The 27,934-nt window shown below is 48.1% G+C and overlaps 1 protein-coding gene and 1 pseudogene across 1 annotated transcript; both read right to left on the bottom strand.

Annotated features, from left to right (window-relative positions):
• Positions 1 to 436: 436 nt before the first annotated feature.
• SUN3 (Sad1 and UNC84 domain containing 3) lies at positions 437 to 21,330 on the bottom strand. The gene is made up of 10 exons (XM_026513287.2): positions 21,203 to 21,330; positions 18,868 to 18,929; positions 16,566 to 16,669; positions 10,501 to 10,541; positions 9,219 to 9,381; positions 7,867 to 7,951; positions 6,555 to 6,670; positions 4,931 to 5,098; positions 1,447 to 1,539; positions 437 to 556 (listed from the first exon to the last, which is right to left on the bottom strand). Exons 1-10 carry the CDS (start codon positions 21,328 to 21,330, stop codon positions 437 to 439), a joined length of 1,080 nt encoding a protein of 359 aa, XP_026369072.1.
• LOC113267201 (U6 spliceosomal RNA) lies at positions 12,815 to 12,915 on the bottom strand (annotated as a pseudogene).
• Positions 21,331 to 27,934: the final 6,604 nt, after the last annotated feature.

Raw genomic sequence — 27,934 nt, 5'->3', positions numbered from 1 at the left:
TTGCCTCGGATTTCTCTGGCTTGCCTGGTTGCATTGACCGGTGCCAGCAATCCCTGCTACATCACTGTCATATATACGTACATGCCACAGCGGTTCCGGTGGGCATCCATGCCCGGTGTGGCTGTGGTTGCATGAGTAATTAAGGCAAAGATACTAGCATGAGAGACCGCAGAATCCTATCAGCTTCTTCCAAATACATGCGTACCTTTCAGTGCTTCCACCTGTGCGTCATCCTCAAAGCTCAACTACCACCAGACCATGGCGTTTATTTTCATATCTTTTACTAGTAAAACTCATTCACTTTTTATTGGCAGGTATAAACCTCTTTGAGTTTTCCCTCCCACTCCCATTCGGATTCTTCTGAGTGCGGTGGATCTGAAGGAATAAGAATAGTCCCACATTCTGGACCTGTGGTCACGTCTGCAAGGGTTCCTCTCTAGGGGCTCTCTCCTGGGGTACCGTGGACCCTGAATCTATATAAACACGTGTACTTCAGGTGTCCCCAGTTGCTGAGGATTTTCAGTTTCACACATAATAAGGATTCAGAAACGTCGTGCTGAAAATAAAGAAAAGATACAAATGAATGCCTTATACAGATATTCATCTCCAAGGATCCCAGGGGATGCTGATATAATGGGAAATTAGAACTCTTCTTTTCCTTCCTAACCAGTATTTTATTAGACCCCCAGTCTCATGGATGGGAAAACAGTTCCCGGTAAGTGCAGGGCTCATAAGAAGGACAGCGCCCCCAGGTGGGAGCGGGAGAGAGAAACAGATAAACGGTCACATATGAGAAACTACAGGTTCATTCATTTCTAACACATATGTCATTTCCAACTCGGATTATCTCGGCATTGGCCAGGAAGTATGGTCTATAACACACTTGTTTTTACATGGGAGGTAATGCCTTCTAAATCTTCCTGTGACCAATGACAAATAACGAAAATATATTTCATATACCTTCATGGCTTTCAGGGGTTTTATGTTAATAGGTGGTATTTTCCCCCCATTTCCTCTCCCTAACACTCCTCAGTGTCAGGAAGGGAGGTTTGACTCACATTGTCTAGTATTTATTTTCTCTTCCTGAGCTCCTGTCTGCCTGCAGCCATCTCCATGGGAGATGACTTAGCGACCACCAAACCTAATAGTATCAAGGGACCCATTAGGTAAGGGAAGGACTGAGAAAATGAATATAGTAAAAAAAAAAAAAAAAAAAAGGAGCAGATGAGGAAGAATCTGGCTTAGAACCCACTCTGGTATTTGCCTGGTTTTTAGGCATTAAAATCCATGTAATACTTGGAGCTAAAAATTGAAGCTAAGCCAAGCCTTCCTTAGCTCATACTTTTGTCATAATTATTGTCACACAACATTTTGCATCAACAATGCCCACAACACTGCCCCGGGATGGAGGTCCTCACACCCCACGTTTTCCAGGGCGCTCATTACCTGGAGCTTGAATGTTTGAACAGTACTTCCCGTTTTGTTATATACGAACTGACCTAGGAAAATTTCTTCTCCCTCACATTGTTTCGAGATGCCCTGTGAAAGAAAACAACAGACAAGGGGGTTCTCATGAGTGGAGGTGGTTGTCTGTCCAGGTAGCAACAATTCATGAGACATCTTTGGGGGTCCACCAGGAGCACGGTGCTGTGCCAGGACCCAGTGCTGCCCTACACACCCAAGAGGTGTCTAACTCCGGGGCTTGTGAGGCAAGAGGAGACTGACCATAGAGCTGACTGAATAGATAGACAATAGTTAGATCGATTGATTAATCAGTCAATGGATGAGATAGATAGATAGATAGAGAGAGAGAGAGAGAGATGATAGGTAGGTAGAGGCAGGGAACTAGAGCAAATCCCAGCATTAACTCTGGCTCAGTAACTGAATTTGCCGTTGGCATACTTTGAATAAAATAAGCTCAAAGTGAGGGGTGCATGGGTGGCTCAGTCGGTTAAGCGGCAGCCTTTGGCTCCTGTCGTGCTCCCAGAGTCCTGGGATCAAGCCCCACGTCGGGCTCCCCGCTCAGTGGGGAGTCTGTTTCTCCCTCTCCTTCTGCCTGCTGCTCCCCCTGCTTGTGCTCTCTCTCTGTCAAATAAATTAAATCTATATATTTAAAAAAAAGGTAGTGGTTTGCTTTCTGTCTTGTGACCCAGAATCATGCCATTTATAGGCATTCGAAGGGTATACAAAGCCAGCTGAGCACCCATGTTTTAACTACAAGCCGCCCCTCCAGATAGGGCCACCAAGGAGTTGAAGAGAGGCATAGAGCAACAGGAAACACCTGGGAACAGACACTAAGACAAAAAGTCTGGAGGCAGCCGATTGGTGACTGGTAGAGTGGCCTGGAGCAAGAATGGACTACCCTGGCTGTAGGGGGGACCAGCAGCATGTCTGACACTGTCATTGCAAGTTCTCGGGAAGGACAAACATGGGGCCACGGGCTGGGGGTAGGACAGGGGGTTGCAAGCGGTGGGCTGGGGGCAGGGCAGGGGGTTGCAAGTGGTGGGTGGGCGGGGGGGGGCGGGTGTCCCATGCCCCTATTCTCCCCGTGTGTGGTTGACCAAGCTGAAATCTGGGCACAAGATTGCAGGATTCCTCAAGGGTCCACCTGCCCAATATCACACTATGGGGAGTCTGGAAAAATCGGCCCAAGCAGACCACCCACCCGAGTGGCTCGCCGTCGGCAGCCACCACCTTGCACGTGGAGCATTCGGCTGGCTTTGTACCCTTTGGCTCTTAAATGCAACAGACAAGCATCACCAGACACGAGAGAAAAGCACCTTTCCACAAATAGGAGAAGTGGTATTTGGGAATAAGGACTGGGAGGGAGTAGGAGAAAATGCAACACGACTATAATTAATATCTATTATTATCTTCCGAAGCTTAAGAGAAGACATTGCATCCATGAAGGAAGAAATTTAGACTCTAAAAAAAGTAGTTAGTTGCAGGAAAAAAAAATTCTTAGAATAATCATGACAGCAGAAATGAAAAATTCAATATATGCATTAGGATATAAGTTGATAAAATCTTTCAGAAGGTGAAACAAAAAACAAAGAAGGAAAATTAGAGAGAAAAGATTTTTTAAATAATAAATTAGGTGATTCAGTCAAATCCCCAGGATGCGGACATGAAGTTCTGGTCAGATCAGAGCAGAAGGGCAGAATGGGTCAGAGGGACATCTTTAAAAAATAAAATAAAGAAGAAACTTGGAAATGATCTGACATGAAGGAACATAGTGGCAGGATTTTTACTCTTTGGAAAAAGAGGCGGGGAATGGTTTTGTGATAGGAATATAGAAAACTAAGCAAATTCAATTAAAACGAACAGGAATAATTAAAACAAATTCGATGTTTTAACGAACAGGAACATCAAATCCTTACACAAAGAAAATAGTATTCCAATATACTATAGGGCTCAATGAGAACAACGCCGTTCACACAGCAACAGTGAAAACATTGTATATTGATTGAAGAAAGATATGCCATATTCCCTGTGTCTCAAACATGACACGCAGATGGACCACTGACCTAGTAATTTCACCTCCAGGTACAGATCCAAGAGAAAGGAACACCAATGTCCCACAAAGACTCGCACACGAATGCTCCTGGCAGCATTATTCATAATAGTCAAAAAAGGGGAAACTCAAATGCCCATCAGCTGATGAGTGGATATATAAAACGTGGTCTATCTACACTATGAAATATTTATCATTCAGCAATTTATTTATTCTTATTTTTTTAATGTTTACGATTTTTTTTTTAAAGATTATTTAAGAGAATAAGATTGAGAGGGAGGGAGAGGCAGAGAAAGTCTTAAGCAGACTCCGTGCTGAACGCAGAGCCCCATGTGGGGCTCGATCCCAGGACCCTGAGATCATGAGCTGAGCTGAAACCAAGAGTATCGGATGCTCAACCCACTGAGCCACCCAGGTGCCCCTATCATTCAGCAGTTTAAAAAAATCAAGTGTGGACATCCGTTATAGAGCACAGAGGAACCTTGAAAACATGATACTAAGTGGAAGGAGCCTTTCACTGAAGACCACATATTATATGGCTCCACTTTCATGAAATGTCCAGAGTAGGCAACTCTGCAGAGATAAAGTAGGTCAGCGGTGCCGGGGGAGGGGGAGCGGGCTTGGCGATGAGAGCTGACAGCTAAGGAGGGCAAGTTTTCTTTCAGAGCAATGAAAATGTCCTAAAGTCGATCGTGGTGATGGATACACAACTCTGTGCGTATACTAAGAGCCACTGACGTGAACGCTTTAAGTAAGCCAATTGCTGGTGTGTGAATGACATCGCAATAAACTTGCTTTTTAAAGAAAAGTAAGACCTAGACATTGGGGGAGGATGGCAGAGCCGTGGACGAGGACTAATCTTCATTTTTCATCGGAGGAAGTCAGTAGATAAGCAAAACTGAAAAATCAAGAAGTAAAAGCAGGGCCACTCGGTTGGCTTAGTTGGTAGAGCATGTGACTCCTGATTTTGGGGTGATGAGTTCAAGCCCCACATTAGGCATAGAGGTTACTTAAAAAAAGAAAAAAGAAGAAATAATGGTAAAAGCAAATATGAAGGCAAGTGTACCAAAACAAAGCAGCTAAAACTGTGGCCAATGGAATCTTCCAGAGAGTAGAAACCTGGGGTAGGAGCCCTGGCAGAAGAAAAGAGTGCTTGGTTCTAAGCATATGAGACTGTTGATTTTTTAATTGTGCACATATAGGTTTGATCAAAGTAAAAAAGAAAGTAATAGAAATCATCTGCTCCAACCCTCTCTCTTTTGTAGAGAGCAAAGCAGAGGTCCTGGAAAGAAGTCACTTTCTCACAGTGATAAAAATGGTCAGCTGCACAGTTCAGATGCCATCCCAGCGTCTGATTCCTAGCCAACCCCCTCCTAGCACAACCCACTCTGCACACGGATTCTGATTGTCTCTCACATAGACGGAAAATTCCTTGGGTGCGCTGGAGATGTTTCCTGAGGGAGACACCTTCTCCGAGATGTGCTCCATGGTAATGGCGGTTGGTTTGATCTTCCTGGCAAGCTTGATCAGGGCGTGACCCTGGGAACCCGGGAAGGCCCAGCACTTCCCAGGGTGGACATCCGGCTGGAAAGAAAACACCGAGTTAATCTCTTATCGGGTTGTATAGATCCATGACTGCAATATTGGCCAGCAAAACATTATTGACCACAGATCTCGCTTATGCCTATAATACAAAAGCACTGTGTGAGGTACCTACCACACAGGAGAACTGCCGAGATACCCAGGGGTTTGGTTGTTCTTCCAGAGCACATTATGCTTCTATCCCTCAAAGCCCTTTATTATAGGACTATCTATTATATGATTATAATATAATTATATAATATATAATTATATAATATATATATATATAATTCATTGTGCATTTTCTTTTATTGCTCTAACTAGACTGTATGTTGCTAGAAGGCAGCCAGTTGGCATGAGTGGTGATGGCGTGCTGGTGGTAAAGACAGCGATGGAGGTGATGGTGGTGGTGGAGGTGACGATGGTGGTGGAGGTGATGGTGATGATGAAGATGATGGTGGTGGTGGTGGAGGTGATGGAGGTGATGATGGTGGAGGTGATGGTGGTGGTGATCGTGGTGAGGATGGTGGTGGTGGTGGAGGCGATGGTGGTGATGATGACGATGGTGATGATGGCGATGGTGACGATGGTGCTGATGGAGGTGATAGTGGTGATGATGGTGGAGGTGGTGGTGGTCAAAGCGGTGGTGGTGGTAAGGAAGAAAAATGTACAGAATTCCAGATCTAGAGTCTGCAGTGAGATCCGTACGATTGCCCTGGAAGGTATTCCTACCTTGGAAACTGACTTCAGGTTGTAGGTTGTAGTTAAGAGCAGCCCTACCATCTCTTGGTGTCTACCTAGAGCCTTCTGACTTGAACTCACATGTTATTTGGAAATGTTTCCTCTCACACTTGGACTTTGTAGGAATGTGTTGGTCTGGAGAGCGTGTGGCATGGTGCTGACATTTAGGGGTGTGCACCTGGAGCTGATGTTTGTTGAAAGACTGACGTTTTCAATGAAAAAGGGGGCCCACAGGATCAACTTAAGGAAAAGATATGGAATGCAAACATCCTATTTAAGAAATAATCTAGCTTACTGATTTTAAAATGATAAAAAAAATTGATAATGAATCAATCATAGTTTACTTCTCATAAAATAAGAAAGAATGTATATAGTTTGATGACTATTAAAATGCAAGTAGAGGGGCGCGTGGGTGGCGCAGTCAGCTAAGCGTCCAACTCTTGATTTCGGCTCAGGTCATAATCTCAGAGTTTTGAGATCGAGCCCTGTGTCAGGCTCTGCATTCAGCATGGAGTCTGCTTGAGATTCTGTGCCTCCCTCTGTCCCTCCCTTCCCCCCAAAATAATTAAAAAATAAGATAAAATAAAATGCAAGGTGACAGTTACAGGCTCTGTGACAAGTTCAGAGTGGCCTCCATTTTGAGTGTTAATATTTTCATGATAAATAATAGGCACAAAATCCTCAAATATAAAGAGATTCCTCTTAGTCTAGCTTTTACCTGCAGAATAATATCTGGAGGCATTTCGTAAGTTAAGAACCCGATCCCATGCCAGTAAAGTTTTGCTTTATTATTTTTGTAACTTTCCGAGGTCCCAGCTTCAATGATAGAGGCCCCTGCAAAGATAAAACAATTTTGAAAATAAAGAAGTACACGTCTCAAAACACATCACTTGTATTTTCACCACGTTGTTAGAAGAGTATTCCCAGGCAAATTGCAAGTAATGGGACGTTCGCACTTGGGAATTGGTAGGGAGAGTACAGCTTCCCGCTCTCATTACTGCTGAGATTTTGTCACTTTGAGAAAACATGCTTGCTCCGTGTGGCTTCACATTTCTGAAACTGGTATTGAGTGAATTCCAGAACAATTGATTCAGAGGTGGAAATATGATGTGGACTGTACTTATTACCTAAACAGACGTACAGACGCCCATATTTTAACAGCTCGTGGGATGAGCCTTTTATGTCAGCCCAACCTACTTAAAAACAAAAAACACATAAAAAACAACATCAGGGGTGCCTGAGTGGCTCAGTCCGTGAAGCAGCTGACTCTTGATTTTGGCTCAGGTCAGGATCTCTGTTTTTATATTTTGTCCAAATCTTTCCGTTGCATGTAGTCGGTTGGGGTGGGAGAAGCTGGCATGGGCTCGCTCCATCTCGGTCCAACCAGAAATTGGCATGACGTTTCATGCTCACATTTATTGAGAAACCGTCACGTGTTCGGCTTGTCCTCGTTCTACGTGGACTATCCCTGGATTTACATTTGTCGTCATGGATTTTTCAAAATGGAAGCCGTACATGCATTCAATAGAGGGAAGAAAGCATAAAAAGGGTGTATCCGACTGCCAGTCCTTAAAAAAAAGAAAGAGGATTCTCTGGTTCGTCTCCCTGTGTCTTTGTTTATTTAGATTTTGTTTATTTATTTGAGAGAGAGAGAGCATGAGCGAGAGAGGGAGAGGGAGAAAGAGAATCTCGAGTAGACTCCCTTCTAAGCAGGGAGCCTGATGCGGGACTCGATCCCAGGACTCTGGGATCATGACCTGAGATGAAGGCAGTTGCTTCACTGACTGATCCATCCAGGCACCCCAATAAGTATGTTTTCTTAATAAAAAAAAATAGAGAGAGGGGTACCTGGCTGGCTCAGTCAGTAGAACATGCAACTTTTGATCTCCGGATTGTGAGTTCGAGCCCCACACTGGGTGTAGAGACTTCTTAAAAATCAAACAAAAAAAAATCTTTAAAAAATAAAGTAGAAAATAAAATATAGAAAATAGGGACAGCTTGGAAGCATTCACTTTTCAGTTTTTACTCACCAGCTGATTTAAGGGCATAGTCGGCCATCTGGACTTGGTCTTCTCTCAACTTCTTAAGGACGTAATTTACCAAGTTTGACATCTCCTGTGCAAATATTAAAAAGAATTCTCTGTGAACAGTCTCGGCCAACTGCTTGAGTTTTGCCAATTCACTTTGTTGATTCGGACCTAAGGGCCATAATTTGCAAAATACAAACAGTGAACATTGAGGGAGCTGCCCAGAGCCAGACGCTGCCCGCGGATTTCTAATGCCGTCCATAGCGCTGTGGGATCGCCGCTCCCCGGGACCGCTGAGATGTGTCCAGACGCCCCCCAAGTCCTAGCAAGGATGGACCCAAGGCCCCTTCAGAAACCCTAACGACCCCCTCGTCGTTGTGCTCTGCAGTGAGGCGGTCACAGGAGGTTGTGTGCCACCTGCTGGGTCCCTCCCTTCATTCGCATCTCTGTTTAGTAATAAAGACTCGACCATTCTGTAGATACTTGGGCATCAGGCCGTTTACATGGAGTTCATGACTGCTTGTTAGAAAGTATCACCCTTGGGGCACCAGGGGGCCCAGTCAGTTAAGCGACTGCCTTCGGCTCGGATCATGATCCCAGGGTCCTGGGATCGAGCCCTACATCGCATCGGGCTCCCTGCTCAGCGGAGAGTCTGCTTCTCCCTCCCTCCTCCCCCACTGACTCTCTCTTTCTCTCTATTTCTCAAATAAGATCTTCTAAAAAAGAAAAAGAAAAAGAAAGAAAGAAAGCATCCATCCTTGAGTTAATACCGGCTTCTTAAGGACCTTCTGATTCTAAAAAGGCAACTGTCCGCAGAGGACCCACTGTTGAAGTTCTCAGTGACGCGGACCCTTGTCCCGGGGCCATGACAATACAGGGCGCGGAAGGCAGGAGGTGTCACGGTCAGCTTTCTGGGTGCTTCAGAAAGTAGACATTAAGGGAAGAAGAGAAGCGAGCGCGGGAGACGGGCAAGAACAGCCAGGTTCACGGGCCTCGGCCTCGTGTTCCCTAATCGGGTGCTGGGGAGGTCAGGTGCACCAGCTTCGGCTCTGTGAATGAAAGTACTCTGCTCTTTAAGTTTCCAGGGGCTGCATTTCTGAATGATCTTCTGTTTGTTTTACTGGAAAATAAAACGGAGTCGGGTATTGACTTGGGCGGGACGTCAGTCATATTGTGACAGTCTTCTCCGTGACACAGCAATGATTGAAAAGCAGGTTTCCGGGGCAAGCTTCCCTGAGGCAAGCTCCTGTCAGGGAGAACGTTCAGGAGGAGGACACAGACTCATGGCAGCCAGCACTTGAATTTTCCGCTCCCAGAGCCTGTGCAGTACGACCCCCCCCCCCAAGCGCCCTTACCTCGTCGGTGGCCTCCAGGGGCTCCAGGTCCTCGCCTTCGTCCGCGTTCCAGCTGTAGTGCAGCCCGTCCCGCGTATCTCTAAGCAATGCCTTCAGAACATCTATTTGTTCAATTAAAAATAGAATTTCACGGAAGTTGTTCTCCAAAGTCTGGCTTTCCTTCCTGTAAAGGGAGACCCCCGATGTGAAGGGAGGGAGCATGGGCTTTCCGCCTTGGGCTCGGCTTCAGGAGCAGGGGAGGAAGGGGTGAGGGGCTTTATGGTGGAGGAGAGACAAAGTGTCCAGAGAGGGAGCTCGGGACGTCCCTTTGTCTAAAACACTGCCTCTCAATCCCTACGGAAAGCAAGGACATTCAGGGGAAGAAGCTTCCAGAGGGTGTCCCAATGCTGGGGGCGTGCTCTGTGGAGGCAAGTAGAGCTCCTCCAACCTTGCACGACCCTCGTCCCCCCAGGGGGCTCTACCACCCTGACCCGAGGCTGCATGACTTCACAGTGTGAAGCACAAGTCCCCACCAGCCACCTTGTTCCCTTGTGCAAATGGGGAACACCCTGCCTTTCCAGTGGGCTATGAATCAGAGATTTCATCCCGAGCCCTGATGTCCCGTGGATCGGGCTCAGGCAAGGACGGTTATCTGGAGGCTGCTTGGCTGGAGATGACAGCTGGGGACAGCCACCTGACAGCAGGAGGGCACAAGACGTTGCTTTCCAAGAATGGCTTCTGCCACTTGGACACTGTGGGAATTACTGGTGGACACAATGAGATGAACGTGTCAAGCCAGCAGGTGTTTCTTTAGGTTGAAAAATGTAAGCGCTACTCCCCTGGTGCCTCCCCCTCCATTTGTAAAACAATACATGTTCCAGGTTTGGCACGGTTGCATTTCAGCGTGGTTATAACAGTTTTCACATTCCACGAGAAAATTAGCAACAAAATAGAGATCCTGTTTGTGATCTTGTGTCCTGCTGCACCTCCCAGGCATTTGATACATTATTATGTATTATACTCATTAAATACATACATTATTCATTGTTACAGCTCTTTTGAAGGCTCTGTAATTCCCCATTACACGGATATTCTCCAATGTATTTAACCACTGGCCCGTTTTTCTTCTCCAGGCTGTTTTCATTTTTTTAATCGTAACTAATCTTGAAAGCACGGCTCGGTGTATATTTCCTTAAGGAATGAGCCCCAGAAGCGGGAGTGCTTTTAGTTTTATGGTTTTAGAAAAGCATTCTGCTGCCAGAGTCACACCAGCAAGTCCCGCGACTCAGAAAACCTCACTCACTTTAAAAGCTCCAGTTGCTCTTTGGGCATCCGAAGTCTGGCCTGGAAGAAACCAGAGGACCCAAATCATTCCACATCCTGCCTAGTCAAGCAGAGTTAGTGTTCTTATTCGTAAAGGGGAAAGAAATCACATTTCCAACCTGATAGACAGGCATGATGGTGGGGGGGGGCACTCCGAGTGTCCTCGAACACACCTGCATATCTGTCCGCCTTCCTGTAAATAGTTGACATTTTGTGGGGACGAGTAACAACCAAATCTGAAAGTGACAATGGAGTCTAAGAGGGGCAGTTTCTCAAGGTAGTGAAAGTGCTCACTGCTCCTGAGGACACAGAAAGGAGGTGGGGAGGAAGGGGGAGGTGGGGAGTGAGGGGGAGGGGAGGAAGGAGGGGGAGCGGAGGAGGAAGGGGGAGGTGGGAGGGAAGGAGGGAGGGGAGGGGAGCAGGAAGGATGGAGGGTGGAGAAAGCGAGGGTGGAGGAAGAAGGAGGGAGGGGACAGAGGGGGAAGGAAGAGGGAAGGGAGGGGGACAGAGGGGGAGGAGGAGGGGGGACAGAAAGAGGAGGTGGAGGGAGGGAACAGATGGGGGAGGAGGAAGGAAGGAGGTATCAGAGGGCCATGCTGAGGCCTTAGGCTATTCTTGTTATAAGGAGGGGCGTCCCCTTTCTACATGAGGGACCCAATGGATGACGGGATTCCATTAGCAGAATTGCAGACGTTGACCTAGGCTGAAAGGTGTCTGAACAGGTCCATCTCCTGTGTGCAGGGGTGATGCTCCGGCCAGGCCCAGAACGAGCAGGGGGTGAGGATGCCGCTGAGGGCGCACCTGCAGGGCCCAGGTGGAGGCATCAGCAGAGAGGCGGACACGGGGACAGGGGACAGTGGGCCTGTATTTGGGCTGCGGCACACCCAGCCTCTGGCTGGGCACCAGCTCCTCTGTGCCCTGAGCTCCTCGGCCGCGTGGCTGCCAGGCTCTCCCACGAATGGCTGCAAACCCAGGCGCCTCGCACAGTAGAACGGTACCCTTTGGTCTCGGAGGCCGTGCTTTCCCCTGAAGCTGGGAGAGAGGGACCTTCGGCCTCCTGTTTCTTCCGGCGGCATCTGGTGGCTCCTGGCTCCCTGCCTGCGCTGCCTCCTTCCAGTCTCTGTCTGGCCTCCCCTGGGCGCCTCCTCAGGGACCCCTGTCTCCGGCTCCAGGGCCCGCCTGGGAAATCAGGACGATTTCATCTCAGGATCCCTGGCTGTACTGAGGAGACTCTCCATGTCGAGGTGACACTCACAGATTCTCAGGCTGGGGACCTGGCCAGCTTTGGGGGGTCATCTTCCAACCCACCACAGCGACCATCCATGCACTCCTGGGGAGCAGTTCCCAGCCTCCTCTGCTGATCGGTCTGCTCTTCTGTTTCGCAGACCTGCCCTCCTACCCGTTTGCCCTGCGCGAAGTAGCTCAGGCGGGGAGGGCATCCCACGAAGGCCTCTGCGCCTGTGTGAGGACCGCGGGCCCAAAGGAGCACAGTGTGGTGTGCAGTAAAGTGACTCTGCTGGGTTGTTGTTTTTTTTAATTAATTTTTTGGGGGCGTTTTGCCAGTTGGGGGGGAGGGGCAGAGGAAGAGAATCCCAAGCAGACTCCGCGCTGAGCAGGGAGCCGGATGCGGGACTCAATCCCAGGACTCTGAGATCGTGACCTGAGCGGAAGGCCGATGCTTCACCAACTGAGCCCCCCAGGCGCCCCTAAAAATCTCAGGATTTAAAAAAATATATTTTGTTTTGGCTTCTCCCCCAAAAGGGTGTCGAGGGGCTTCCACGACAGGAACATAGCATGAAACGACACAGGACGATAAACCAGCGAGGAAGTAAAGGGATAAGGAAAAGGGGATTGGAAGGTGAGATCGCCGTGCAGGACGTGGACGGCACACAGGCGAGCCTTCCCTGCCTGGACGTTGTCAGCCGTGGGCCCCACGCGGGGTTCCAGCACCAGAGCCACTGACACTGATGTGGGGGGTTGGGGTGGGAAACAGGGATGACCAAAATTCACACCACGCACCGTGCTAAAAACACCAAAGATCAAAGGTGTGGGAGAAGCTGCGTTGCGCCACGCCTGGTGACGCCACCAGCACGGGTTCTCTGAGAACTTTCTAGAGACCCTCCCTGCCCGCTGTGGCCCCCCCACGGAGCTCTCTGGAGTCTGCGGTCAGTCTGCATTTGCAGTCACCTGAGCACTGAAGGGATCAAGGAGGGACCGGGGGAGAAAGAGCTGTGTTGTTTGTTGCTGTCATGTTTTTTAAAAAACTGTTTTATTCTTAAAAGTATGGAAATCTCATACGTTTCATACACGTCACAAATTTGCACATCACCCTTGTGCGGGGGCCACGCTAATCTTCTCGGTCTGGTCCCAAGTGTAGTGCACGGGCTGCGTGCCCAAGCGATCACTGATGTGTTTTGCTTTTTCAGGCAACACGGGGCGCCTGGGGGGCTCAGTCGGTGAAGCGTCTGCCTCTGGCTCAGGTCATGATCTCAGGGTCCTGGGATCGAGTCCTGCATCCAGCTCCCTGCTCAGTGGGGAGCCTGCTTCTCACTCTCCCTCTGCCTCTCCCCCTACTTGTACTCTCTCCCCCTCTCTCTCTCTCTCTCTGTCAAATTAAAAAAAAAAATGAATTCAAGCCCCAGGCACACAAGTAATCTCCCTAATTGTTCTAAGTAGGCTTCCTAATCCATAAATGGATTAGTAAACTCTTGTGAAATCCTCATCTTAAGGAGCAAGTGAAATGTGTATTTAATGTGCTTACAATCACTTCGGCTCTGGGGTTATTAGCACCCAGATAATGCAGGAGGCACGGCTAGCTTCTTGAAAAGCAGTAGTAAGTTATTAAGGTTCACTACACAAAGGTCACCTAGAAACCAGGAATCGTTTATCCTTCTCGTAGGAGTTAATCCTAAGTGAGAAATTAAGCATGATTGCAAAGATTTGGAAAGAGGGATGTTTAGGTTTATAATATCAGAAAATTGCAAATAATCCAATTGTTTGGAAATAAGTGTTACTATGTTACTTATTCATGTCTATTCCCTGGAATATTAGTCAGGCATAAGATACTGTTATAAAATGGTATCCAGGGCTGCCTGGGGGCTCAGTCGGTGAAGCATCTGCCTTCACCTCAGGTCATGATCCCAGGGTCCTGGGATCGAGTCCTGCATCGGGCTCCCTGCTCAGCGGAGAGTCTGCTTCTCCCTCTCTCTCCCCTTCTGTGTGAGCTTTTTTTCTCTCTCTCTGCCTCAAATAAATAAATAAAATCTTTAAAAAATGATATCTGAAGAGAAGGGACTGTTGTTTAAAATCTATTGTTAATTGAATAAAAACAGCTTCTATTGCTTGTAGCTTGGGATCCATAAAGAAATCACGAAAGAAGAAAGAAAGAAAGAAAGAAAGAAAGAAAGAAAGAAAGAAAGAAAGAAAAGAAGCCACCTAGAAATAAGTCCCAGTCAGTGCCACAAGGTCTCTAAGAGGGCTTTCTTCTGAGTGAAAACCAGGTAACACTGGTCAATAGTGTGACCACAGTGAAACCCTATCCCGCTGAGAAATTCTGGCTTTAGAGGCTCAGCGGGAGAAATTTTTAGGACGAAGGCACTGCTGAGTGTGCTGGTCTGTCCGACACTGAGAGGTGGAGGGAAGAAGGTGTTTTGAAAATGGGGTAGACAACACTGTCAGATCCTTCATTCTTGGGGGTGGTATTTCCTGAGGCCCTGTGTACCTGGCGACTGCCTTAGGCTCCAGACAAGCCCCCCCCCCCCCCCCCCCCGCTCCTTACGGTTCTGTGTGGGGGTGGGGAGGAGGCAGGAAGAGGCTCCACAAGTCAACCACGTGTCCACAGTAGAGGCAACACGGGGCTGTGCAGACACGGTCACGGGCAGTCTGGCCACGGAAGCCTCTGAGGAGGAGACCCTTGAACTGGGCGGGAATGTCATGGAGAAGCCTCCCTTGCAAGATCTGGGGTGGAAGATTGGAGGCAGAGGGAGTGTCCGACATTGAGGCCCCGATAAACTACCGGAGGAGTTTGAGTGTGTTGGTCAGGGTCCTCCAGAGAAACCCAACCAGTAGGATGTGTGGAGAGAAAGAGAGAGATTCATTTTGAGGAACTGGCTCCCATGATTGAGGAGGCTGGCGAGTCTGACACCTACCGGGGAGGCTGGCAGGCCGGAGGCCCAGGGAAGTATTCCTATTGTAGCTCAAGTCTGAAAGCCATTTGGGGACAGAATTTCTTCGTCTTTGGGGGACCTCAGTCTTTTTCTCTCAAGACCTTCAACTGATTGGGTGAGGCCCACCCATGCTACAGAGGCTAATTTGCTTTACTCAAAGCCTATACATTTAATGTTGATCACATCAAAAAATACCTTCACACACCATCTAGAACTAGTGTTTGACCAAACATCTGGGCACCTAGCCTAGTGAAGTTGACCGATAGAATTAGCCATCGTAATAGGGGTCAATCCCAAATTGGCAGTAACCAGAGGCCTCTGTTGCTCATGCTAGAATTCTCATTTCTGTTTTCCTGGTGATGATCTGACCATCTGGCCCCAGCTCCTGTGGGCCTGGGTCCTGGCCTTTGGTGTGAGGGCTGCGTGGCGCAGGGAGTATCTCAGGCTGACCCTCCTTTGGGGTTTCCTTGGGGCTCTCCTTTCATCCCCGATCTGACACTCGTGATACACAGATTCCAGTATATGCAGAGTGGGTGGCATCCCTGCAGCTGGGAGCCATTCCAGGTATCAACCTGTGAACTTCCCAGGGGACGGTCCTCCCTGGATCGGATGCTGCGGGGACCCTACCAGCACTGTCGCCCCCTGTGGGGACATGGCCAGACACACTGCCCTCCAGTAGTTGCCGGAGAAAAAGGAAACAGGATCTCAAGGACAGTGGCCATGAAGTCAGGTGCAAGGTAACTGCCTGGGTGGAGTCCGTCAGTCTGTCCTTCTTCCCGCCGCGCCATGGCAGACCTGGCCCCAGTCATTCTTCTCTGGTCTTTGGAGGCAGAGCATGGAGTGGGCAAGGCCTGGGCTGGAGTGCTGGGGAGGCAGAGGTGGGTGGACCAGAGAGAGGACACCGGTGTCTGGCCACAGTCTAGCCCATGTAGATGGAACTAGCTTCCGGACAAAGGGGAGACCTCCCCGTCCGGAGCATCAAGCAGTGGTTCACAGTGATGTCCTGTTGGCCAGTTTCTGCAGGCTACAGCCTCCCCTGAAGACCCATTGTCTGTTCAGTTTTTGTAACAGAACACCTAGCCTGGGGAGCTTATGAGCAGCAGAAATCTAGTTCTCACGGTCCTGGAGGCTGGACGTGTGAGATCAAGGCTGGGGAACTCGGCCTCTGGTGAGAATGGCTTCCTGGTTCATAGCGTCTTCTTCCTGTGTCCTCGTGTGGCGCGGAGAGCATGGGGGCACCGTCTATGGTCTCTTCTGGAAGGGGACTCATCAGCCGTGAGGCTCCAACCCATGACCTCATCACTACCCAAAGCCCCCCCCCCCCCATCCCTGGGGATTAGTTTCAACTGAGACCACGTCAACATTCAGTCTGTGGCATTCGGACCCTGGGCCCCCAAATAAATGTCCTTTGCAAAATGCATTCATTCTATCCCAATAGCCTCCAAAGTCTTAGCTCATTCCAGCACCAACTGAAAACTCTGAAGTCCATAGCCTCATCTAAATAGCACCTAAGTCTGATATGGGTTAAGATTCCAGAAAAAATTCATCCTGAAGCAAATTCCCCTCCAGCTGTGAGGCTAGGAAACCAACACGTGATGTGCTAAATAGAATGAGACAGGTAGAGGGTGACATCCTCACTGCACAGGGAAGAAACGAAAAGACACAAGGTTTCCAAACATTCAGTCTATCGAGGAGCCTGTGGGATCAGAGGCTGGGGAGAATTTGTAGGGTCTCTTAGTCATAAAACCACTTAACAGGACTCTGGTCCCTACACGATTTCTCTTAGATATTCACATGCAAAACAAAGGCAACACACTGCCAGTTGGAGCATATTAGATTTTAAACGAGTGCCATACGAAATGATTTAACAAAACGTCACCTGGTAATTATAAAGCCTCGAACCGTATTCTGCAATTAGAGCATAAAACTGTCCGGATCTCTGAGGAAACTCTGTTTCTTTAAGCCACGTGTGATTGCCAAGACCTGTGAACGACAAGACCAGCTCTGATGAAAGAGTTTGTCTGCAGCCATTGACGATATTCTACATGTATTTGTTCTAAAGATTTTTATTTTAAAGTCATCTCTGCACCCAACGTGGGGCTGAAACTCACAACGCCGAGATCAGGAGTCACGCACTCCACCGACGAGGCCAGCCAGGCGCCCTGATATTACGTGCATTGATAAGAACTTCTCTAAGCATGAAAGATACATACATTCTTAAAGAAATATCAGATCCTTGGGTAACAATATGGAAAATGTCAATACTGGGTGCTTAACAAAATCAGGTTTCCATTAAAATGTTCATATGCAGGCAAAGACGACTAGGATCTGCTTGTGTTGGACTCTGAAATCTAATCTCAAACTCACAGCAAGCAGAAGCCTGAAGAAAAGACATTATTGTTGTTAAGAGTGTGGGATTCCTGCTCCCCTGCCTGCCCCCCGGTTTCCAGCATGGTGGCAGGGACTGGGAGGATGGGAGGATGGGAGCCCACAGTGCTGGTGCAGCTTGCTGGTTTCAGGGGGCTGATACAGACTTGCTCTTAAATCTACAGTGGGAGTTTTGACCTGTCCGTGTCCCCACTCCCTTAGGCTAGAAGGGCTTTCTGGGAGGCTGTGATATCTGTTAAAAGACTTACGGACTGGGGCTCCTGGGTGGCTCTGTCGGTGAAGTGCCTGCCTTCAGCTCAGGTCATGATCTCTGGGTCCTGGGATCAAGCCCTGCGTCGGGCTCCCTGCTCAGTGGGGACTCCGCCTCTCCCTCTCCCTCTTCCCACCCCTGCTTGGTGCTCTCTCTCTCTCTCTCTCAAATAAATAAATAAATAAATAAAATCTTAAAAAGCAAGATTTAAGGACATAGATTGGTCTTCCCCGCCTGGGCAAGGAACAGTGAATGGGGCAAGTCGCAGACAGACCCCAGAGCGTGGGAGGGAGAAGGCGGAGGAGGTAGTGTCTTGTGGGACTAGGGCTTGGAAGGGAAAAGGGAATGCAGCACGCATGTCTGGAACTGGGTGCTTGTTCAGAAGAGAACACAGAGAGGATCCTCGGCTTGCCTCTCAGGTGGCTCTGCGGGCTCCGTCTGAGCCGGACGTGAAGGTTAAGGCAGAGTCGTGGGTGACCCAGCTTAGCGTCACAGGATCAAGACTTGGAGAGTCCTCGTTCTCTCTCTTGATGACCACTGAGACAGCACACACTGAATCCATCAGCAAACAAATGACTATAGCCCTCAATGAGGAATCACAGCAAACCCTGGGAAAGGGGAGAAATCTGACCTCTAGTGTTACCACACTGAAATACTGAAATGCCCCACTTCCGACACCAAATTACAAGGCACACGAAGAAACAAGTATGGCCCATTTAAGGAAAAAAAATTGACCGAGACCATCCCTGGGAAAGTCCAAACACTGGACATAACAGATAAAAGCTATTTTTTAAAATTTATTTATTTACTGAGAGAGAGAGAGAGCACTCATGCATGCTCGCAGTGGGGAAAGGCAGCGGGAGAGAGAGACTCAGGCAAACTCCCCTCTGAGCACAGAGCCCAACGCGGGGCTCGATCCAATGACCCTGAGATGATGACCTGAGCTGAAACCAAGAGTCAGACGCTTAACAGACTGAGCCACCCAGGCTGGAACCTTGATTTTCCTGGGCATTTTGTGCTTCCAGTCATCTATATATTAAAGAGCAATTTTCGGTAGGAGAAGAAGGGGAAGAAGAAAGGGGGGGTAAACAGAAGGGGGAATGAACCATGAAAGACTCTGGACTCTGGGAAACAAACTGAGGGCTTCGGGGGGGGGGATTGGGATAGGCTGGTGATGGGTATTAAGGAGGGCACGTACTGCACGGTGCACTGGGTGTTATATACAAGTAATGAATCATGGAACTTTACATCGAAAACTAGGGATGTACTGTATGGTGACTAACATAATATAATAAAAATAAATAAAAAAAAATAAATAAAGAGCAATTTTCCATGTGCTGGGGTTGAGACATGCAATACTGGCCATCAGAAACCTGCGAACAGCACGTTCAGCCATTTCTTCAGCCCCCCGGGGATGAGTGAGTCTTTCTTGCCATGTATCTGCAACATTTATTTACTTCCAGAACTTTCTCTGGCATTTCGTTCCACGGAGATCCCCCTCCCCACACAGAAGCATCCTGCGACATGGTTTTAAGGACCTTACCTATAAGAAGGAGGGTCAATATAGACACTGTACTTATGACAATCTTCCACGACTGGGTTAACCTAAAGAGAAGAAAAACAAAAAGAACGTAAGGGTCCAACACCATTAGCCTGTACTTTGAATGTAAAACTAACCACTACAACCAAGTCCACAAATGTGCTTCTTCTAGGCTGAGTCTGAGAATTAATTCACTTCTTAACTGAGCTTTGGAATTGAAAGAAAACAGTTTCTGGGGTGGTGTATTTTTACACTCAAACAGACGTCAGGCCCCTCACTGTCACACTGGTTAAGGTTATGCTGTGTTTAGGTCTCGTGTGTGCACGGGCGTTTTCATGTGTGTGGAGATGCCTACAAGGAGAAAACAGAAAGGGTTATCCTTGCGGTCTGCAGGCAGAAGGAGAAGAGATTTGAGTCTGATTTCATGGAAATTAGGTATTAAGGTGCCTGGATGGCTCAGTCGGTTAAGCGTCCGACTGTTTATCTCAGGTCATGTCATGATCTCAGGGTCATCAGATAGAGTCCTGGGCTGGGCTCCAAGCTGGGTGTGCAGCTTACTTGGAAGGAAGGAAGGAAGGAAGGAAGGAAGGAAGGAAGGAAGGAAGGAAGGAAGGAAGGAAGGGAGGAGAGGAAGGAGGGAGGAAGGGAGGAAAGCAGGAAGGGAGGAAGGAAAAGAAAAGGGAAAGGAACGGGGCGCCTGGGTGGCACAGCGGTTAAGCGTCTGCCTTCAGCTCAGGGCATGATCCCGGCGTTCTGGGATCGAGTCCCACATCAGGCTCCTCCGCTATGAGCCTGCTTCTTCCTCTCCCACTCCCCCTGCTTGTGTTCCCTCTCTTGCTGGCTGTCTCTCTCTCTCTCTGTCAAATAAATAAAATCTTAAAAAAAAATCATAACACTTCCGTCTACCATCTACATGGAAAGGACACAGATCCTAACCACCCGACTCAGTGGACCTTCGCAGGATGCGCACACCCGCGTCACCTCAGCAAGAAGCAGCGAAAGCCCACCGCAGCCCCTCTTGTGGCCCTACCAGACCCTGTGCTTTCCACCCCAAAGGTCACCTCTGCCCCGACCCAGAAGTTTGTCTCGATTCTTTGCCCTTGGAGGGAGGTGAACTTGAAACCACATCCTCTATAAATATTATTGGTTGGTCATGCGGGGTCCGCTGCCTAAAGAGAGTTATTCAAAGGTGGATTTATAGCCCGGGTGAGCCCTCCCGATGGGCTGAATGAAGTGAAAATGACCACATGCCTATGTTTGGCAAAGGTTACTTCTGTTTTTTGGGAAAACCCTGGCTGTCAGCCTCTGCTTTTCAAAGCCCCTTGGATGCCTTCTCCCCGCCTGTGGGACCCTGTCTTCTGCGGGGAGTGCGCTTTGCTACTTTTGATTGGGACCGTCCAATACTGTCTTCTTGTATCATGAGACAAATGACACAAAACTTTGTAGTCCTCCCTCCCTTGTATGGGCAGGACTGTTTCTGTGCAGGGGCTCCGCTGTTACCACTTGAGGGGCTATTCTGTGACTTTCCATTTTTGTTTTCCCAGCAGGCGGCCCAGAGGGGGCAGGGGAGACAGGCTGCAGTCTTTGCCCTCACACCCCCCCCCCAGGGCTTCCCTGCAGCTTCCCTGCAGCTTCCTTGCAGCCGATCCACTCCTCTCTGACGACAGGACACAGTTACTGGCTCCAAATGCGTGCCCACTAACCGTGCAGTCATTTGTCACCCAAGGATGCGCTCAACGCACTCTGTGTCTAGGGATCTAAACCGTGGGGCTAAGCACCATGAATCACAGAACATGGACGAGCTAAGTAAAAACGGAAATAATCTCTGAAGTCCTAGAGTGAAATAGTAATCTTGCCGCTGCTGTGGTTCATTCTTCTTTAAAGGAGGCTTCTGGTTCACAATCCTTGTGCCCCATGGGCTGGAATGAATCAAAGTACCCCTGACGTGGAAGGGAGACCGCATGCCCCGTGATCTAGAGACACCTGCGGGGGCGCCTGGGTGGCTCAGTCGGTGAAGCCTCTGCCTTCGGCTCAGGTCATGATCCCAGGGTCCTGGAATCGAACCCCACGTCGGGCTCCCTGCTCAGGGGGGAGCCTGCTTCTCCCTCTCCTCCCCGCTCATGCTCTTTCTCACTATCTCTGTCACTATCTCTGTCTCTCTCTCAATAAATAAATAAAATCTTAAAAGAGAGAGAGAGAGAGAGACTCCTGCCAGGAAACTGTTAGGAAATGACTTTCTCTCAAAAGGAGAAAGGCTTTTATTGGGCTATTTTCCAAGTAAATAGATCGCGTCTGGCCTGCGGGACATACAAGGTCTGAGAGCTTCAGAGTCACGCACCCGTTGGTGTCAGCATTCCCGTGCTCGTGCTCCGAGAGCAGGATACTGAGGCTGGCGCTGCTGCTGGCTTCCTCCGAATGTCCTCTAAAAAACCTGGCGCTCCTTCTCGGCTTCGGTCTTCCACTCATTTTCCCCCACAAGGTAGCAAAGAGCTGGGAGAAGAAAGAAGAGCATCCATGTGCTCTTTGCTATTTTATGGGAAGCATGACGCCCTACAGAGAGGATCTGGGATTGGTTTCTTGTCTTACTTCTCTAGTGTTTCTCCTTCGAGGGGGAAACTGTGAGTAAGTGGATCTGGAAAAGCTGCAGCCCCTTCTGTTGCATCACCTTCCGTGACACATCACAATGGCACAGCGCCCGGGTCAGGCAGCGCACCTGCAGCCGCCTCTCCGCCCGCACAGCCTCGTCCTGAATGCCCGTGTTCATGCTTCCCTGTAACGCCTGCCAAGGTCCCCCTGTACCCAGCTCTCTGCTGTCACCGACCAGCGGTTTGCTGCGTCCTTTTCACAAGTGAAATACCACGGAGACAACGGGAGACCCCAAAATAACACTCCCCAATGACACACCTGTCCCTTCCTTCCCACAGGGAACTACGATCTGGAGATGGATCTACAGAATTCCCATGTATTTTTGGATATTTTATCACCGATATATGTGTCCATACAGAACACAGTATTGTGTTTGCTTTCGGCCGAAATGACCTTCCTCCGTTTTCTCCTGTTGTCTTGGGACGCACTCACTCCAGCTCTCTCACTTTCACGGCTGCACAGTATTCGGTGATGTATTTTATCACATACACATCTCAGTCATCGACCTGGTCTTGTATGGACGCTCACGGAGGCTGCTTTTAGCTTTTCAGCAGCACAAATAATGGCCAACACCCATCCTTGTGCGTGTCTTGCACCCTTCGCCAGGCCCACACCTACGAGTGAGTTTATTGGGTACATGGTCCCTGGGTGACAGCTTTGGAGCATGACCCCTCGGGTGCTGGCAGCGGGTGGCTGCTGATGGGGACACTGGGGATTCTGCCTCGTTCGTTCCCATGTGTGTGCGTGCACGTCTGCGTGTGCATGTGTGTACATGGTGTGTGTGTGTGTGCCCGTGTCTGTGTGTGCACGTCTGCGTGTCTGTGTGGGCTCACGTGTGTGCATGTACACGTGCATGTGTGTCTGTGTGTGCACGTGCACGCACGTGTGTGTATGTGTGTGACAGTTTGCTCTTTTTCCTCTTCTAATTTTTAACATTTTCTCTCTCTCTTTGATGTTCCTCAGTTTCCCTTCGATACACGGAAGTGTGACATTAGTTCTTATTGTTCCGTTGGACTCGGCTACTTTAAAGGTCCATTTGGGCACTCCTGCATGTCCTCATTTCTGGAATATTCCTCCTCCATCAGTTCTTCAAATGCTGCTTCTCTGCCAGTGCCTCTGGTTTCTCGCGATGCCCGCCTATCGACACGGTGAATTCCTTTGGATCGACTCTCCCCGTAGCTCACTGTCCCGTCATAGCTGGTGTTCTTGCGAGTTCTTCCCTCTTTTTATCTATGCTGCTTTCAGGGTGAATTCATAAGTGCTACTTAACAATTCACTGATCTACTCTTTGACCCTGTGAGGTCCGGATCTATCCCAAGAAATCCCAGCATGTCTCCTTTTCTACCTCGTTGTCCCAAACTCAACAGGGACAGAATGAAGCAGAGGGACGCGCTGACTCCGGGCTGCGCTGACTCCGGGCTGCGCTCTGATCCCCGCTGCGGGCTGTCCTCCCTCCCACTTCCTGGTTTTCTTTCAAGGATACGGAATGCGCATACAACGACATATTTATGTAAATGTGGTTATGAGCAAACACATATCTGTGTATGTTTGTATCTATAAATATACTCATCTCTTCACATTGCGGAATTGGTAGCTGACCGCAAACCATGTTCTGCATCTTGCTTTTTTCCCTTAAAACATCTGTCTTGGAAGTCCTCCCAACTCCCTTGGAGGTGGCCTTCCCAGTCTTTCATGGCTGCATGCTGTTTTCCCAGTGCCGAAATCTATCCAATCTGCCCCATAGTGATGAGCATTTTTTAAATTTTTTATTTTTTATTTTCAAAAAAGATTTTATTATTTATTTGTCAGACAGAGAACACAAGCAGGAAGAGTGGCAGGCAGAGGGAGAAGCAGACTCTTCCCTGAGCAGGGAGCCTGATGCAGGGCTGGATCCCAGGACCCTGAGCCGAAGGCAGACGCTTCACCGACTGAGCCACCCAGGCGCCCCAATGAGCGTTAAAAAAAAAAAAAACAAAACCTATTTATTTATTTAGAGCGCTCGGGGGAGGGGCAGAGGGAGAGAGAATCTCAAGCAGACTCCACACTAAGCGCATAGCTAGATGCAAGGCTCCATCTCACAGCCCTGAGACCATGACCTGAGCCAAAATCAAGAATCAGATGCTTACCTCACCGAGCCAGCTCAGCGCCCCGATGAGCATTTTCACATTGAAAACCACATGGACTCTGGGAAACAAACTGAGGGCCTCGGAGGGGAGGGGGTGGGGGAATGGGATAGACTGGTGATGGGTAGTAAGGAGGGCACGTATTGCATGGTGCACTGGGTGTTATACGCGACTAATGAATCATCGAGCCTTACATCGGAAACCGGGGATGTACTGTATGGTGACTAACATAATATAATAAAAAATCATTAAAATAAAAAAAAAAAACCACATGCAATAAACAATGGTGAGCTTACATTATTCTGCAGCTGCCGATAAAACAGATTTTTAAGAAGATACCCTGTTTCTTCTCCCGGCTAAGACCCTTGTTCTCCAGGAATCTTTTTTTGGCCTACCAGGTTTTGGTTCATTTCTTCCTCCTTTTGCTTGAAAATTTCTTTTTTTTTTTTTAAGTCAATATCAGTTCTTCCTTTATTTCTTTAAGGGCTGTGTAGTTATTTTTATTTTTTCATTCTCTTTTTAAAGAGTTTATTTATTTATTTCAGAGAGAGAGCAGGAGCACAAGCGGTTTGAGGGGGGTGCAGAGCGACAAGGAGACTCCATGCTGAGTGCAGAGCTGGATGAGGGGCTCAGTCTCATGACTCTGAGATCAGGACCTGAGCCCAAATCAGGAGTCTTCACCGATGGAGCCCCCAGGTGCCCCCCAAATGCCATCTTTATCAGACTATATTTTAACAGAAATATTGTGAAAAGGACCACTCAGCCTCCTACCTGCAACTGGGTTCCCTTTCTTCTAATTGGCACAGATGGAAATTCTGATTGACACCATCTTTCTTAGTGATTCCCTTCCCCGCCTTGCCCCGCTGTGCTTTGAGACCCTTCCTCCGCAGGGCCTTCCCGGCCCCATGATCAGCACTTCCTGACTGAGCCAGGAACAAGAGAAATACACTGGGCTGTGTAACCACAAGTCTCGAGGGCAACCTGTCTCTCTTCTCGCGTGTTCTGCAAGCACTCAGATGAGCCAAGTCCGTCTTCACCACTTTGCTTGGAAGTAGTTGCAGCTGAATGTCCAACGTCTCAAGCTCTGTCTTTCCTAGAACACCGGGTCACAAACACAACGCAGCGAGGTTCTTTGTCACTTTACAGCCGGGGTGGCCTTTGCCCGTGTCCCGTAAGGTACTTCGCATTTTCATCTGGGACCTCGTCACCGTGGCCTTTGTGGGCATATTCTACGGATATTCTGTCCATGAGCACGCTGGCATTCTCCAAGGAGGACCAGGCTGTCTCTGGAACTCCTCTTTGCTCTCTGAGGGGTCACCAGAAACGTCCTCAGTTGTCTGTGCACGGCAATGCAGGCTTTTTCTAGCATATTCCTCAGAACTGTTCTAGCCTCTACCTGCTACCCACATCCAATGCTGCCTCCACAGTTTTGTATCTTTGTTATAGCCCCCCCCCCCCCCGGCACCAGGTCCTGTTGTAACCCGTTCAGGGGGAAGCTTTGACAGAAACCACAGATGAGATGGGCTCTTGAGCAAGAGAAATTCATTTCTTGCAGCTCTGGAGGCTGGGAGTCCGAGATCCAGGTGCTGGCAGATTCGGCCTCTGGTGAGGGCACACTCCTGTTTACAGATGGCCTTCTGGCTCTGTCCTCACACGGGGCAAGGGGCAAGGACCTCTGCGGGGCCTCTTTCATAAGAGCACTAATCCCATCCATGACCTGATCTCCTCCCACAGGCCCCAGCTCCAAATACCATCACACTGGGGATTAGATTTCAACCTACAGATTGGGGGGGGGGCGTCAGGGGACACACACATTCCGTCTCTAGCTGTTTTCCTTGTCATCCTCATTGATGACCTTATCCTCCTCACCTTCAGTTATGACCCTTCCCAACTGGGAACTAACTACCAGGCAGGCCCGTTGAAAAGCTTGCATGCAAACTGATGTATTTCTTAAGTAACCAGGACCCAGTCTGTTCCCTGGAATGAAGAAAGGCAGTAGAATACTACATTAATATATAAAAATTTCATCTCAGGGCACCTGGGTGGCTCAGTCAGTTAAACATCTGCCTTCAGCTCAGGTCATGATCCCGGGGTCCTAGATTGAGCCCCATGTCGGGCTCCTGGCTCAGCGGAGAGTCTGCTTCTCCCTCCACCCCTCCCCCTGCTCGTGCTCTCTCTCTCTCTCTCTGACAAATAAATAAACAAAATCTTTAAAAACATCTCATCTCATTTTGGGATACAAAACAAAAATCCTACAACTCTGCTCTAAACACTGGTTTCCGATAGACTAGATAACAATAAACTTCAAATAATATCATGTAAGTTATCGACTTTGTATTTCTCCCAAACAATACAATTACCTTGGCCTTGTATAGAAATTGGTGTTATACAGGGATTTAATTTAAACCAATCTAAACTCTTCTGTCACTTAAGTATATTTTGTGTCCACTCTTTGTTACTTTTCCAATTTTTTTCTGTTATATCTCAATCTTAAGCAAGGCATCTTGCTTAAATCCATTTTAAAATGTGAAATTTTTCTACCAAAAAAAAAAAAAAAGGAAAGAAAGAAAAGGCCATTATCACTTTAATGCATACTACAGGGCGCAGAAGGTGCTGATGGGGACACAAAGAAATCCTGTGTCCCTCTGTGCCCTCAGAGAGGGTGGTCTTATTTTCCCAACTAGGGTGAAAACCCAAACTGCCATGTAATATTGAGATACCAAAATCTTTGTCACAAAAGAAGAGTTTGTCTTTAAACCACTTTAGAGTATAATTATTTTTTAAAGATTTTTTATTTATTTTAGAGAGAGAGAGAGCTGGGTGAGGGGGAAGGCAGAGGGAGAGGGAGAGAGAGAATCCCAAGCAGACACCCAGCTGGGCATGGACCCAACATGGGGCTCGATCCCAGGACACTGAGATCATGACCTGAGCTGAAACTAAGAGTTGGACACTTAACCAAATACATCACCGAGGTGCCCCTCATTTTAGATTATATTATTAAAAAAACCACTCAGTTTCGAAACCCCTCCTGTTGGTGAGGCCCTGGTGTAAAGAGTATGCCCCCTGATGGAGAGAGGGCAGATGGCATCCCAGGGGAGGATGTCTAGGGAAGGGAATTGTCCCAGGCCTTTTAGCCACTTGGGGTTGGATACATAACAAGGATGGGCAAAAGCAGAAATGAACATGTGTCCTGGGAGTTGAAATAAATCAGCTCAGTCAATAACAGGGGTATACTAAGAGAGACGAGGCAGGCAGGATAGGTACAAGGTCTTTGATCGGAATTTGTACTCAAATGCATTTTTTTTCCTTTTTTCAAAATTCTGCTGATATATATATATGATATATTTAGAATAAGATGTCTATATACACAATACATAATATATAAAATTTTATATATGATATAAGATATATGTGATAAATACAGGCATCTATATATAGATAGGCATATAAGATACATGTAGGAAGGGAGCCTGGGTGACTCGGTCAGTTAAGCATCTGCCTTCAGCTCAGGTCATATTCTCAGGTCCTGGGATTGAGCCCCTACTTGGCTGGGCTCCTTACTCACTGAGGAGCCTGCTTTTCCATCACCCTCTGCCCCTCCCCCCTGCTCGTGTACTCACTTGCTCTCTCTGTCTCTCTCAAACGAATAAATTAAATAAGTCTTTTTTAAAAAGATACATGTACGATCTACATTTTATCTAAACATCTACAAATAAGATTGCATAAAATGGGCATCAAGTGGGCTTGTGTGTGAGGACATTGGGACCCTTCTAAGCACTCAGAGCTGTTAGGGCACTGTGAGAAAGGGCAGGCAATGAGATCTGCTGTTCTCAGCAGATTATCCTGCCTCACCTTTTCATCTGCAGGGCGCCCTACCTAGATTTTTACTTGATCTGACATCTGTAAACACTGTGCTTTTAAGCACACTCTGGAAGCGGGAACTTTCTCCTAAGGGAATGATCGCTCTTCATTATTGGAATTATGAGCAAGAGAAATTCAAGTTTCGAGTTATGATTTCCATTCCTAAGGAAAGTCATCAACTTGGGTGAGGTCTGCCCTTTTCTATCAATCCAGTTCATAAACAGAAAAAGATACTCTCTAGGACCACTGCAGTTATGAGGATCAACTATGCTATTCTATTCTGTTCATCCATTCATTCATTTATTGTAAATTAAAAAAAAAATTTTTAAATGCCAGTGTAAGTTACCATACAGTGTTGCATTCCTCTCTGATGCATTACAATCAACTATTCTCAGAAACAACCTTCTCTTAACCCTACAACCCCCTAGGCAGACCAGGCT

The sequence above is a fragment of the Ursus arctos genome, unplaced genomic scaffold, assembly GCF_023065955.2.
Source record: "Ursus arctos isolate Adak ecotype North America unplaced genomic scaffold, UrsArc2.0 scaffold_3, whole genome shotgun sequence".
Taxonomy (NCBI): Eukaryota; Metazoa; Chordata; class Mammalia; order Carnivora; family Ursidae; genus Ursus; species Ursus arctos.
This window is presented reverse-complemented; position numbering and strand designations above follow the sequence as displayed.

Coding starts and splice junctions, on each gene's coding strand:
- SUN3 (XM_026513287.2), bottom strand. CDS start 21,330: ATGAGTGGAAGACCGAAGCCGAGAAGGAGCGCCAGGTTTTTTAGAGGA. Junction 6,671..7,866: donor CTATGCCCTTAAATCAGCTG/GTGAGTAAAAAC, acceptor TTATCTTTGCAG/GGGCCTCTATCATTGAAGCT. Junction 557..1,446: donor TTCAAACATTCAAGCTCCAG/GTAATGAGCGCC, acceptor CTTTATTTTCAG/CACGACGTTTCTGAATCCTT.